The following is a 14,499-nucleotide window of genomic DNA, read 5'->3' as shown; positions in this document are numbered from 1 at the left end:
AGAAGTGAGAAAAGCTGTGGGACCTGATGGGGTATCAGGATGGATTTTAAGAGAATGCAGGAGCAACTGGCAGAAAAAGTTTGTGAAGTAATTGATGCCTCATTAAGGGAAGGTGTAGTGCCCCAAGACTGGAAAAGAGCTAACATTGTCCCAATCTATAAATCAGGTAACAAGAGAGACCCATTGAACTATAGACCAGTGTCACTTACAAGTGTGGTAGCTAAGATGTGTGAGAGGGTGGTGAAGAATAGATGGACAGACTTCTTGGAGAAAATGACATACTTTGTGAGTGTCAATTTGGTTTTAGAAAAGGGCGTTCATGCACGACAAACCTGATATGTTACTATTCGAGGGTGATAGATGTAATACAGGAAAGAGATGGTTGGGCTGATGGAATATATCTGGATTTAAAAAGGCCTTTGATAAGGTACCACACGGAGACTGATCTGGAAACTTGAAATGGTAGGAGGAGTGCATGGCAGTTTACTAAAATGGATGGAAGACTTTTGGTAGGAAGAGAAATGAGAACAATAATTAAGGACAGACCATCAGAATGGGGCTTGGTGGAGAGTGGAGTTCCACAGGGATCAGTGTTGGCACCAGTAATGTTCGGTCTACATAAATGACATGGTGGATGGGGTGTCCAGTTATGTGAGCCTATTTGCAGACGATGCAAAATTGTTAAGAAAAGTGAGATGTGACAAAGATTGCGAACTACTCCAGGAAGACTTGGACAGAATATGGAAATGGAGCTGTACATGGCAAATGGAGTTCAACACGACAAAATGCAAGAAAATAGAGTTTGGCAAGAGTGAAAGAAGAATCAGGAGTATGTACAAGATAGGAAATGAAGACATAAAACCAGTCATGAAGAAAAAGACCTTGGGGTGACAATTACCAATGACCTATCGCCAGAGAGACATATAAACAAAATAATTGGAGAAGTATTGAACTTATTGAGGAACATAAGAGTGGCGTCAGATATTTAGATGAAGAAATGATGAAGAAAATAATTACTGCAATGATAAGACCGAGGCTTGAATATGCAACAATACAGTGGGCTCGAACTTAAAGAAACACATAAGGAAACTAGAGAAAGTACAGAGGGCTGCAACAAAATGGTGCCTGACTTAAGAGATTTGACTTATGAAGACAGACTGAAAAGAATGCAACTTCCGACCCTGGAAAACAGAAGAGAAAGGGGAGACCTGATAGCAATATACAGAGTGATGATTGGCATGGAAAAATGGATAGGGAAGATCTGTGTATGTGGAATGAAAGAATGTCGAGAGGGCATGGGAAAAAACTAAAAATGGCCACTTATAGGAGAGATGTGAAAAAATATAGCTTCCCTCATAGAAGGGTGGAAGCATGGAATAGTTTAGACGTGGAAGTGGTCAACGCAAGGAATATTCATGATTTTAAGAAAAAGCTGGACATTAATAGATATGGAGACAGGACAACACGAGCATAGCTCTTTTCCCGTATGTTACAATTAGGTAAATACAATTAGGTAAATACACACACAATTGAACTACGATAAATTTATGGATTTGTATAACTCTGCTGTGAAAGAGTTTGTGCCATATTACAGGAAGGGGACTTTAAATAATAAACAGTGGTTTAATAGAAATTGTGAAGAAACAAAAAAGAACAAAGAAAAGGCATGGAAGAAACTTAAGAAAAGCAGTGATGTATTATCAAGGGAAGGCTACAAAACAGCAAGGAATAGATATGTTGAAGTAAGGAGAACAGCACAGAAGGAATATGAACAAAGGGTGGTGGAAAGCTGTGATAGTGACCCAAAAATGTTTTACAGATTCATAAATGGAAAACTAAATAAAAGGGAGGCAATAGAAAAGGTAAAAACGGGAAGAAGTATATGAAGATGCTGGAGAGATAGCTGAAATTTTGAACGACAACTTTTGCAAAGTGTTTACAAAGGAGGAGCATTTTATGGGAGGAAGGCCTATGGAAATAAAGCAAATGCAGGACATCATGGTTACTAAGGAAGATGTAAGGAAAATTATAAGCAATCTGGATATTAATAAATCAATGGGGCCTGATGGCATATCTGGGAGGTTGCTAAAAGAATGTAAGGATCAATTGTTGAACCCCATATTTGATATTGTGGAAACCTCCATACGAACAGGATTAGTCCCGAAAGAGTGGAAAAGAGCTGACATTGTGCCTATATATAAGAATGGTAGTAGAATGGAACCGCTAAATTATAGACCAGTATCGTTGACTAGTATATTGTGCAAGGTATGTGAAGAAGTAATTAAAGCTAAGTGGAGTGAGTATCTAGAAAGTGAAAACATTCTGAGTGAAAGGCAGTTTGGTTTCAGAAAAGGAAGATCGTGTGTATCCAATTTATTATGTTTTTATTCAAGAGTGACTGACATACTACAACATAGAGAGGGATGGGTGGATGCTATCTACCTGGACTTGAGAAAGGCCTTTGATAAAGTACCACACAATAGACTGATGTGGAAACTAAAGATGACTGGAGGAGTAAATGATAAACTAGCAAAATGGATGGAAAATTACTTAATGGGAAGAGAAATGAGAACAGTGGTGAGAGGAAGGAAGTCCGAGTGGAAGAAGGTAACCAGTGGAGTTCCACAAGGGTCAGTGCTTGGTCCCATCATGTTTTTGATTTATGTTAATGATATGCCAGTAGGAATTGACAGTTATATGAACATGTTTGCGGACGATACTAAAATTATGAGGAGAGTAAAGAATGTGGAAGATTGTAACAAGTTACAGGAAGATCTTGATAAAATATATGAGTGGAGTAAAGAGTGGCAGATGGAATTTAATATAGACAAGACCCATGTTATGAAAATGGGAAGAAGTAGATACAGACCAAACTGGGATTACAGACTGGGTGATGAGAAAATTAAAGAGACCATGAGGAGACTTAGGAGTAAGAACACTTTGTCACCGGAGAAACACATTAACAAGATTTTTTGGAAAACATACAACATGCTTCAAAATATTGGCCTTGCATTCCACTACCTAGATGAAGGAATGATGAAGAAGATATTATGTACCTTAATAAGACCCCAGTTAGAATATGCAGCATGTGTCTGGTCACGCATATGAAGAAAAATGTGAAGAAGGTAGAAAGGGTACAGAGGCTGGCAACAAGGATGGTACCAGGACTCAGGAGTTAGACTATGAGGAAAGACTGAGGAAGCTGGGGCTGACCACATTAGAAGAGAGAAGAACAAGAGGAGACATGATAACTATGTATAAATTGGTGAACAAGATTGACATACTGGATAGAGAGTTGATAAAGGTGACCACAAGTAATTATCTCCGAGGACATGGAAAAAAGCTAATAAAGGACATCTGTCTAAATGACTTGAGAAAATACAGTTTCCTGCATCGTAGCATTGATAAGTGGAATAAACTGAGCAGTCATGTCGTTGATGCGGTGTGTGTCAATCAGATGAAAGAGAGATAAGACAGGAATGGACAAGGAGACAGGACACAGAGCTTAGCTCGGGCCCTGTAATACACAAATAGGTAAATACAAATAGGTAAATACACACACACACACACACACACACACACACACACACACACACACACACTCACTGCCACTTTCTTTCCCATACTAGTTTTAATTTCCTAAGATTTCCATCCACAAAACTATGAAAGACCATGGTGACATTATGCACCTGTCTCACTCCCCTTCATATCACAAGTTCTCACTTAGCTCTCTTTTTCTATATTTTACAAGACAGTAGCCTTCATATTAAATGCCTTAATCCTTTCAAATTTCATCCTCTCCACACCATAGATTTTCAAAAAGTTGCCAGAGAACTCCCTTATCAATCTTAGGCTATGCTTTCTTGATGTCTATGAAGGTTGTATACAATTTTTCAGCCTTTCCCTGGTTCTTCTTTCCTTTCAACTCATACTATTCTTACATGATCTTAATTCAGTTACTTCCAGCATTGGTCTTTCATTTAAAACTACTATTTCTTGGGACACAATGCAAACTTCTGGATAATTATTACATTTTTTCTTAAATTTCTACTTTAATGTAGAAGCACACCAGATAATTATTACATCTTTTCTTGGAATTTTTACTTTAATGTATATGCACACCAATTGCCTTCTTATCTAATACTTTGCCCAGCCTCCACTCAAGGTCACACATCAAGAACATCCATTCTCCTTACATATTTAGTATCCAGTCATATTCTGCTAAAACTTTATCTCATTTGATGGAAATTACTTTTTAGTCCTTTGATCTTGCTGCTCACAAAAACTTCCTAATAGTAACACTTCCTACTTTTCTAATTTCTAAAACATCTCAGTGAAATTAGTAACTTTTTATCTTGTTTTCTTGATTTAATTTTTCTTTTCTTTCCCATTCCAAGACATACTTATTCAATTCTCCTTAGTGTAATTTTCTCCTTCTCCTTTGGTACATTTTCTCAAATTTCTCTTGCAGTCTTCTTTCTCAGCTGTTTGCCATGCGTTCCTTTTCTTTTACCATCAGATATCTGTATCCAGGCAGTTCTGCTTTTTTAGCCACTGTATCTTTAAACACACTAAATACATTGTAATACTTGATTCTTCTCCAAGTACTCCAACTGTCATTCTAGCTTCCCTTAAGTCCTGTCCACAGGATCTAGCATGGCTCATCAGGCACTACTCACAGCTGGGCAATGTCCACAGGTACAAATGTGTTGACTGCATGGTGTCAGTCTGGCCTAGTCAAACGAAAGCCAGAGGGAGTAGTTGTTTGGATGCAGGCAGTGTTGGGGATTTCATACAATTACCAAAATGGGCAAGCTGTCTATGTGTTCTGAAGCACAGCTCAGTAGTCAGGATTGCAACCTTAGTTTCACACTACCTTCCACTTATACCATTCTTCAGTTTTCTTCATCCAGATAATTAATTATTCATCATGATTATAATGATTATGTTAAAATGTGCTGAGTGTTCAACACTTGGTTCCATGTTGCCTCACAAAAATGTACTACCTCACACTTCCCTCTTCATCATGGATTTAACCAAACACATCATAGTCATGTCTCACCCATCCTACCTGTCAGATTTGGTTCCTTGTGACTTTTATGTTCCCTTAACTGAAGATGGCATTGAAATGCCACATGTTTATAACATAACATAACATAACATAACATAAATAATAGGATAACAAAGGGCCACCAGGGCCCATCTAGGTTATCCTGTATCAGTCGCACAGCGACCTTGTCATCAGTTTGTCATCATGTTTGACACAATCAAGATGTTCAAATAGAAACACAAGTAGTACTGGACATGGTCATAGAACATAACTTTTAGGATGCATTTAAGAAATGACATAATTGCTGGAATTGGTGTGTACATGAAGGTGATTCCTTTGAAAGTAATGAGTAGCTTATATAGATCAAGATAAGATTTGGTCCGATGGCAACAGCAGTACTTTAATTTTTGGATAGCATCTTACACATAGTGAGAAATGAAATTCATGTAAGATTTCAGTTAAAGGGAAGTTGTATAAAGATTAAAGTTTATATTGATCTGAAAATATTTATCCATTTAATCATATTTCTTTACAATATTACATTCTTATTTTATCCTCTTAATATTTTACAATTACATACTCCACACAACTTAATTAAGTTTTCAGAAATTTTCCAATATATATAAATTAATTTTTTTTTTTTGTTTACAGGTTCCACCAAAATAAAGTCATCTGAAAGGTTCCATAGTGCTGTGTTAAGAGTATATTTACATTAGTGATATTATATTAAGGTACCCTCCGTTTCAGGTAAAGACAAATAGGACATCTGAAGCTAGGGATACAGGAGTGGATTCTCCCAGCCAGCATGATGCTTCAGAAACAGACAGATTGTTTGGGAATAGAACAGATATGGGGGCATTACATGAGGCTTTGAGCTATGTTATGGAAAGAATAATGAATAGGACTGTACAATAATCATTTTGTTAATTTAGTAAATTATTTGTATATATATATAAGTGTACATGTATATACATAACAGTATACTAGAAATAAATGATTTTGTTGAATTAATGACTCTTCAGTATTCCAGAATCAAATATTTTGTCGACAAAAGCCAAATAAATTTACGAGATCTGTCCGGAAAGTACCAAGCCATTTACAATTTAAAGAAATTTGTTTAAGACAATGGCGCCTTAATCTCCTTTTGAGGTCCTTCGGACCTCACACACTTCTCCCAGCATCTCTTTCACACATCAAAACATTTTGCAAAGTCCTCCTTTGGGATCTTCATCAGCTGGCTCATTGCATTCTTCTTAATTTCGTCTATGGACTGAAATCTTCCTTTTAACTGTGATTTTAGCTTGGGGAAATTCAGAAATCACAGGGAGCTAGATCTGGGCTGTAAGGGGCTGAATTAGCTGGGTGATAGAAAGTTTTGCCTAAAATCCTTATACAACACATGAAGAATGAGCAGGTGCATTATCATGATGAAGGATCCAGTCTCCACTAGCCCACAGCTGCAGACGTATCGTGCAGAGATTTTTTGGCAAAACATTCCATCACCCAGCTCATTCAGCCCCTTACAGCCCAGATCTAAATCCCTATGATTTCTGGATTTTCCCAAAGCTAACACCACCATTAAAGGGAAGATTTCAGTCCATAGAAAAAAATTAAGAATGCAATGATCCAGCTGATGAAGATCCCAAAGGAGGACTTTGCAAAATGTTTTGAAATGTGGAAGGGATGCTGGGAGAAATGTTTGAGGTCCGAAGGAGGCTACTTTGAAGAAGATTAAGGCACCATTGTCTTAGACACATTTCTTGAAATTGTAAATGGCTTGATACTTTCCAGACAGACCTTGTGTGTGTGTGTGTGTATATATATATATATATATATATATATATATATATATATATATATATATATATATATATATATATATATACACAGGGTGTTTTGAAGAGTTGTGGTACTTACTCAGGGATATGATAGTTTGGGTGATGCTGAGTAAAAAATACTCTGTACACATATAGTGGTTTTTGCTGTTTTATCAAAAATGGTAAATGAAAATTAAGTGTGGCGGCCGGGTATGTGTTGCGGGACCGCTCTCAGGCGGGACACACAAATGCAATATCTCTGTCTCTAGAGAAACATTAATTGAAAATTGTATATATATATATATATATATATATATATATATATATATATATATATATATATATATATATATATATATATAAAACAAAGGTTGATAGATGTTGTAGATACTAAAATGCAGGGAAATCACCATGGAAATCTTCCTTCCTCCTGCTTTATTATTTTTCAATGTTTTGCCTTACAGTAAAAGGCATCATCAGCCTACAATGATTAATAACAAAAGTATATGTATAAAAGTCTAGAACAGACATTATGGAGATATTGTTTAAATACAAAGTAAAAAAAAAAAAAAAAAAAAAGTCACAATAAATGTCAAAAACAAATATATATATATATATATATATATATATATATATATATATATATATATATATATATATATATATATATATATATATATATATATATATATATATATATATATATATATATATATATATATATATATATATATATATATATATAAAACAAAGGTTGATAGATGTTGTAGATACTAAAATGCAGGGAAATCACCATGGAAATCTTCCTCCTGCATTATTATTTTCCAACGTTTTGCCTTACAGTAAAAGGCATCATCAGGGCCTACAATGATTAATAACAAAAGTATATGTATAAAAGTCTAGAACAGACATTATGGAGATATTGTTTAAATACAAAGTAAAAAAAAAAAAAAACATACAAAAATGTCACAATAAATCGTCAAAAGACAAAAATGCACAAAACAGAAGTACACAGAAAACCAACCTTGATGTGTGTTCTACGAGTACGTTGTAGAGGAAGGAACTGACTAGAATAGTAGTATTAAGATGAGAGTAAAGGTAGTAAAGAAGGGTGAAGCAAAGGTTTGAGACATCTATTGAATGGTGTGAAGCCTAGTTGAAGACAGATGATTATTGAGTTCAGGTTGCAAATGTTTTATATAAAGTGCTTCAAGAAGTTTGATATCTGTGTTAGATTGGCATCTTTGGAGAATTTTGAAGTCAGTAACACCAAAAGGATGATCACTATCATGTGAATGTGTTGTGATTGCAGAGAAAGATGGGTTAGATAAAGGTCTATTGGTTCTAAGAGAAAAACCTTTGTGCTCGGCTATTCTGTGTGTTAGGTTTCTACAGGTCTCACCTATGTATCGTACTTTACAGCACGAATACGATACATAAGTTAGACCTGTAGAAACCTAACACACAGAATAGCTGAGCACAAAAGCCCTGATGATGCTTTTTACTGTAAGGCGTTGAAACGTTGGAAAATAATAAAGCAGGAGGAACGAAGCTTTCCATGGTGATTTCCCTGCATTTTATATATACAGGCAACTCGATTTACGAGATAGATGCATTCCAAGAGGCATTGCGTATATTAAAATTCGCTTAAAACAAACATGTAATTCTCATAAGAAACAATAGATAATAGGGGGGATGCGGGATGTGGTCCAAAAAAATTAGTACAAAATACTCTATTTATTTGGCTAAATTAACATGTTTTTATTATTTACCATTCTAAATACTAGAAGTGTATTTAAAGTAAAGGGAAAAGCAAGAAATAATAAAAGAAAACAACAAAACAAGGAATACGTAAACAAAACACTCACTGTATCACTGCCTTCACCACTCACACCACAGTCAGTCACCATCTTCCTCTGACCTTTACCACTTTATCAAAAATAACCCCACATGCAGAAAATGAAAGACATTTTGGGGCCATCTTGGTGAATTATAGGCAGATTGAAGAGATTCCGTCTGTATTCAGTGCTGGCAGACTGCAAGTGAGGCACGAGAAGAGCAGAATCCCTACCTATTGGCCAGCTGTGGAACTCTCTGGGGTGCAGTTTGAAATTGAGTCTGGCACTCAGTTTGAAAATGCGGTTGGGCCAAATCACATATAAGCAAACCAATCGCTCAAATTTAATTCTATTTTTCGGTTGCGTTATAACAAAAACACGTAAATCAAACAAGCGTAAATCGAGTTACCTGTATATATATATATATATATATATATATATATATATATATATATATATATATATATATATATATATATATCCAGGCAAACCCCGTTTAACGAAGGTTTCATTTTACTGCCATCTGCTCGTTTAACGAACACCAAACTCGCTTTAACGAAGTTTTATCCAGGTAATTTTTTTTCCAAATTTGAAAGCCCCACTGCATCATGCTAGCTGACAGGCTTTTGAATACATCAGGAGCTGCTGGTACTAAGGCCTGCCTCAGGAGAAATCCTGACACCTATAGAATAAAGATCAAGATCAAGCCTCTCGTGGACAACACAGGCTCTGCCGATACAAAGGCCTGGCTCAGAAGAAATTCTGTGTCACCTGTAGCATCAAGATCAAGATCAAGATCACACGCACCACTCACTGCCCAGTCAAAATATAACAGCGTCACCAGCAGCTCATCTTCCTTAGTTCAACTTACCACCAAAACACCCTGCAATGTGGCCTAACGTTTCTAAGAAGACCAGGAAGTGTTTTACTCTCGAAGTGAAGCTGGGTATTATTCACAGACAAGAGAGAGGCCAGAAAACTAATAACTGCTTCCCACCATGGCTTGACTCCATCTACTGTCTACTATTTTCAAGTCAAGATACTCTATTAAGAAGGCTAGTGAGACCTCATCTTCCTTGCAAGCTAAAAGAACCACCATAACTCGTGACTACAATGGATAAAATGGAAAGCCTTGTGGAAATGTGGTACATAAGTTTTGTATGCAGTACCATGATGCGCACTTTGTTTACATTCCACAGGTTGCCGGTTAGTGTCTTTCCCGTTTCACTCTCCCTTCCTTCATAAAGTTAAGATCATCAACATTATAAAGTTACGTACATACATACATTAGTGTACATTATAATGGCTTAAATTAAACGACCTAAATATTTTTAACTTCATAATTTTTACTTTCATTAAACCTTTTACTGTACTATGATGCACTCTCACTTTGCTTACTCTTAATGGAAGTTCAAATCAGGGGTTATACTTGTTATAATCGGTTCGCTTAACGAAGTTTCGCTTAACGAAGTGTTTTTTAGGAACGTAACCCCTTCGTTAAACGGGGGTTGCCTGTATATATATATATATATATATATATATATATATATATATATATATATATATATATATATATACTTTAGCGGTAGCTAAGGTAGCTGCGGTGGGGAGTGGACGTGTTGTGTGTGCGCTCCGTTTTTGGCTGTTATTTCTATAGTTAGCGAGTGGGGTTTGTGCTTGGTGCCTGTGTGTGGTGCTTTTGAGTGTTAGTGAAGTGAAAGTGTGTACTGCAAGTGTTAGATTAGAGTGAAATAGTGGTTAGAATCAGTGTTTGTGAATTAAAAGTATTTTGGTAGAGCGAGGAGACTAGGCTTGTAACCATCAAGTTGACCTTGAAAGAGGATTAGTTGACCTCACTTAGGCCACCCACCACTGCGGTTCCTCCACCCCGCCGTCACCAAATATTTTATTTTGTTTGTTAGCTACGTATAGTGTTCTTGTGAGTTAACAGATTGTAAATTATTATGGCCGTAGCTACTGAGGTATATCAGAGTGTGATTGAGTGCGTGTTGAGGTGGGATTGGGCGAGTTTGATGTGTGTGAGATATGTAGGCATGACAGGAAGGTCGTTGACTTTTCTGAGTGTATGGTGTGTAGGGTCAAGAGCGAGAATTTAGTTCTTTCTCTTGAGCACCGAGTATTGCGAGAGGAAATGAGAAACCTAAGTGAGGGGGAAAAGTGCGAACGAAGTTCTCATCTTTGAGTTGAAGGAGGAGGTTAAGAAGCTTGGGGAGGCAGTGGAAAAAATTAGGCAGGAGATCAGTGTTAGGCCGAAGGTTGGACCTTCTGAGGGCGACAGGATGGCTTGGCCCTCTGTCGGGAAGAGCAGAGTGGGGAAGAGGGAGCAGGCGAGCCAGACTGGGAAAGATAGTAGTCAGGATGGGCAGAGATGGCAGGTTGCGAGGGGAAGGAAAGCGGAGGCAGTTAGGGAAGATAGGACTAAACCTGTTGAGTGTGAAAATAGGTTCGGTTTGTTGGAGGGGGAGGGGGAGAGTGAGAGTGGAGTGAATGAGGTGGTTGTGGTGAGTGAAAGGAGAGAGAAGGGGGTAGAGGAGAGGAGGAGGAGGGTTGTGCCTAGCACACCTCAGGTGTGTGTGGTGGGTGACTCTCAGGTTAGGAACTTAGATACCACTTTCTGTGGGAAAGATAGGGATAGGACGAACGTGTGTATGCCTGGTGCAGGTGTGAAGGCAGTGAGTGAGGAGGTGCAGAAGAGAGTTGGGGGGATGGAGAGGGAGGGTGTAGTAGTTTTGCATGTAGGTGGGAACGATGTCAGAGCAGGTGGGTCGGAGGAGTTAGTGGCAAGATTTCGGGAAATGTTAGGCAAGATAAGGGAGAGTGGTAGGAGGTGTGTAGTGTCAGGAATCTTGCCTCATGTGTATGTTAGCAGGAATGGTTGTCTAGAGCCATTGGTGTGAATGATCGGGTAAAAGGGATGTGTAAGGATGTGGGTGTCAGCTTTGTGGATGTATGGGATAGGTTCTATGGGCGAAGGGATTTGTATGCTAGGGATGGTGTGCATCTGAGTAGGAAGGGTGTGGATGTGCTGAGTGGATGTCTGGAGGGGGAGTTGGGATGGAGTGTAGGGGGTGAGGTAGCAAATGCATTCCAGAAGAAAGATGTTAGACATAAATTAGATAGGATAAACAGAGATAGTGAAAAGATTAGGAAAGATTTCCAGGTGCAAATAGGAGAGAATAAGATTAGGATTCCAAATAAGGAGACAGCATCTAGGAAGGTAGCAGGACTTAAATGTTTTTATGTAAATGCCAGGAGTCTTAGGAACAAGAAGGACGAGTTATCTAGTTATATAGTTGAGGAGGACTTAGATGTTGTATGTGTCACAGAGGCATGGGTAAATGAGGAAAAGTTTAGGAAAATAGGAAAGAATATGAAGTAGATGGATACATTATGTATTTACACCAGAGAATTGGTAGGATAGGTGGAGGAGTAGTTATTTATGTAAAAAATCCTTCATTTCCAGTCAGGTTAATGGTATTAAGGTAGATAACAGAGTAGAGTCCTTATGGCTGGATGTTAGAGTAAACAAAAGTAAGGTTATTAGAGTAGGAGCTTTTTATAGACCACCTAACCAGTCAGCAGATGTAGACAACCTTATGGTAGATGAGATAAATAGGAGGTGTACTAGTCAGACAATTATCTTAGGGGATTTTAATCTTAAGTCAGTAAACTGGGAGAGGATGGTAGGAGATGCTAGTGGAAATAAGTTTATGGAAAGTTTTCAGGATAACTATTTAGTACAGATGGTAGATAAACCTACTAGGGGAGGAAGGTTTTAGACATAGTACTAACAAATATTGAGCATTGTTTAAAGGAAGTTGAGGTAGGAGAGACTTTAGCAAACAGTGACCATCATATAATTAGATTTATCATTAATTCCAGTAGGGATAATAGTGAATAAGACTAGAGTCCTAAACTATCAGAAAGGCAATTATGGTAGGTTACGTCAGTTGTTATAGTCTTTCCACTCTATGAAGTCCGTTCTGGGCAGGGCACATTCTGGAATTCCCATGAGTACGATGTTGCCAATTCGACTCCCAATTATCAGATTAAGTACCGACCCACTACCCATCTATTAATCTCTCTCTCTCTCTCTCTCTCTCTCTCTCTCTCTCTCTCTCTCTCTCTCTCTCATTATTAATTATTATTATTATTATTATTATTATTATTTTTATTATTATTATTATCATTATTATTATTTAGGTAGTGTGGAAAAAAGTTGAAATGAATAATAATAAGTAATACTCTGGCACCTTAGTGTTTGGTCCATTTTCTCTCAAACTTTCAAAAAACCCCTTTTGCGTGTGTGTGTGTGGGTCGGTGGGTGTATATATATATATATATATATATATATATATATATATATATATATATATATATATATATATATATATATATATATATATACAGGCAACCCTTTAACGAAGGGGTTACATTCCTAAAAAACACTTCGTTAAGCGAAACTTCGTTAAGCGAACCGATTATAACAAGTATAACCCCTGATTTGAACTTCCATTGAGAGTAAGCAAAGTGAGAGTGCATCATAGTACAGTAAAAGGTTTAATGAAAGTAAAAATGATGAAGTTAAACATTTAGGTAGTTTAATTTAAGTCATTAAAATGTACACTAATGTATGTATGTACGTAACTTTATAATGTTGATGATCTTAACTTTATGAAGGGAGGGAGAGTGAAACGGGAAATACACTAACCGGCAACCTGTGGAATGTAAACAAAGTGCGCATCATGGTACTGCATACAAAACTTATGTACCACATTTCCACAAGGCTTTCCATTTTATCCATTGTAGAGTCACAAGTTCTGGTGGTTCTTTTAGCTTGCAAGGAAGATGAGGTCTCACTAGCCTTCTTAATAGAGTATCTTGACTTAAAAATAGTAGACAGTAGATGGAGTCAAGCCATGGTGAGTAGCAATGTTATTAGTTTTCTGGCCTCTCTCTTGTCTGTGAATAATACCCAGCTTCACTTCAAGAGTAATACACTTCTTGGTCTTCTTAGGAACGTTAGGCCACATTGCAGGGTGTTTTGGTGGTAAGTTGAACTAAGGAAGATGAGCTGTTGGTGGCGCTGTTATGTTTTGACTGGGCAGTGAGTGGTGCGTGTGATGCTACAGGTGACACAAAATTTCTTCTGAGTCAGGCCTTTGTATCGGCAGAGCCTGTGTTGTTCACGAGAGGCTTGATCTTGATCTTTATTCTACAGGTGTCTCAGGATTTCTCCTGAGGCAGGCCTTAGTACCAGCAGCTCCTGATTTATTCAAAAGCCTGTCAGCTTGCATGATACAGCGGGGCTTTCAAATTTGGAACAAAATTACCTGGATAAAACTTCGTTAAAGCGAGTTTGGTGTTCGTTAAACGAGCAGATGGTATTAAAATGAAACCTTCGTTATAGCGAGATTTCGTTGTGTGAACCTTCGTTAAACGGGGGGTTGTATATATATATATATATATATATATATATATATATATATATATATATATATATATATATATATATATATATATATATATATATATATATATATATATATATATATATATATATATATATATATATATATATATATATATATATATATACAGTAAGGTCCTGAGTTACGTCAGAGTTACGTTCCTGAAACATGACGTAAGTCGATTTTGTACGTAACTCGAGTTTTTGTACTTTCAAAGCATATTATCGAGTTTTCAACCAATAATTTTTTTGGTTATTCAGGTAAGTAAAAGGTTATATATTGTTATATTGGTATATTATGTA

At 36.9% G+C, this 14,499-nt stretch overlaps 1 protein-coding gene across 6 annotated transcripts in view; it reads left to right on the top strand.

The window, feature by feature from the left end:
• The window catches only part of LOC123517162 (putative OPA3-like protein CG13603), a 59,734-nt gene extending 53,677 nt beyond the window's left edge, over window positions 1-6,057 (top strand). For 2 of the 6 annotated variants that reach the window (XM_045277142.1, XM_045277143.1), the window contains exon 4: window positions 5,798-6,057. In XM_045277142.1, coding sequence (XP_045133077.1) covers window positions 5,798-5,965 — 168 coding nt within the window. In that variant the 3' untranslated portion in view covers window positions 5,966-6,057. Of the gene's footprint in view, window positions 1-5,701 lie in introns of all 6 variants that reach the window. The other 4 variants (XR_006678408.1, XR_006678409.1, XR_006678410.1 and 1 more) reach the window with 4 other exon arrangements.
• Window positions 6,058-14,499: the final 8,442 nt, after the last annotated feature.

Source organism: Portunus trituberculatus, chromosome 41 (genome assembly GCF_017591435.1).
Source record: "Portunus trituberculatus isolate SZX2019 chromosome 41, ASM1759143v1, whole genome shotgun sequence".
In the NCBI taxonomy this organism is placed as follows: Eukaryota; Metazoa; Arthropoda; class Malacostraca; order Decapoda; family Portunidae; genus Portunus; species Portunus trituberculatus.
Note: the sequence above shows the minus strand (reverse complement) of the source record. Positions and strands in the feature narration are given on the sequence as shown.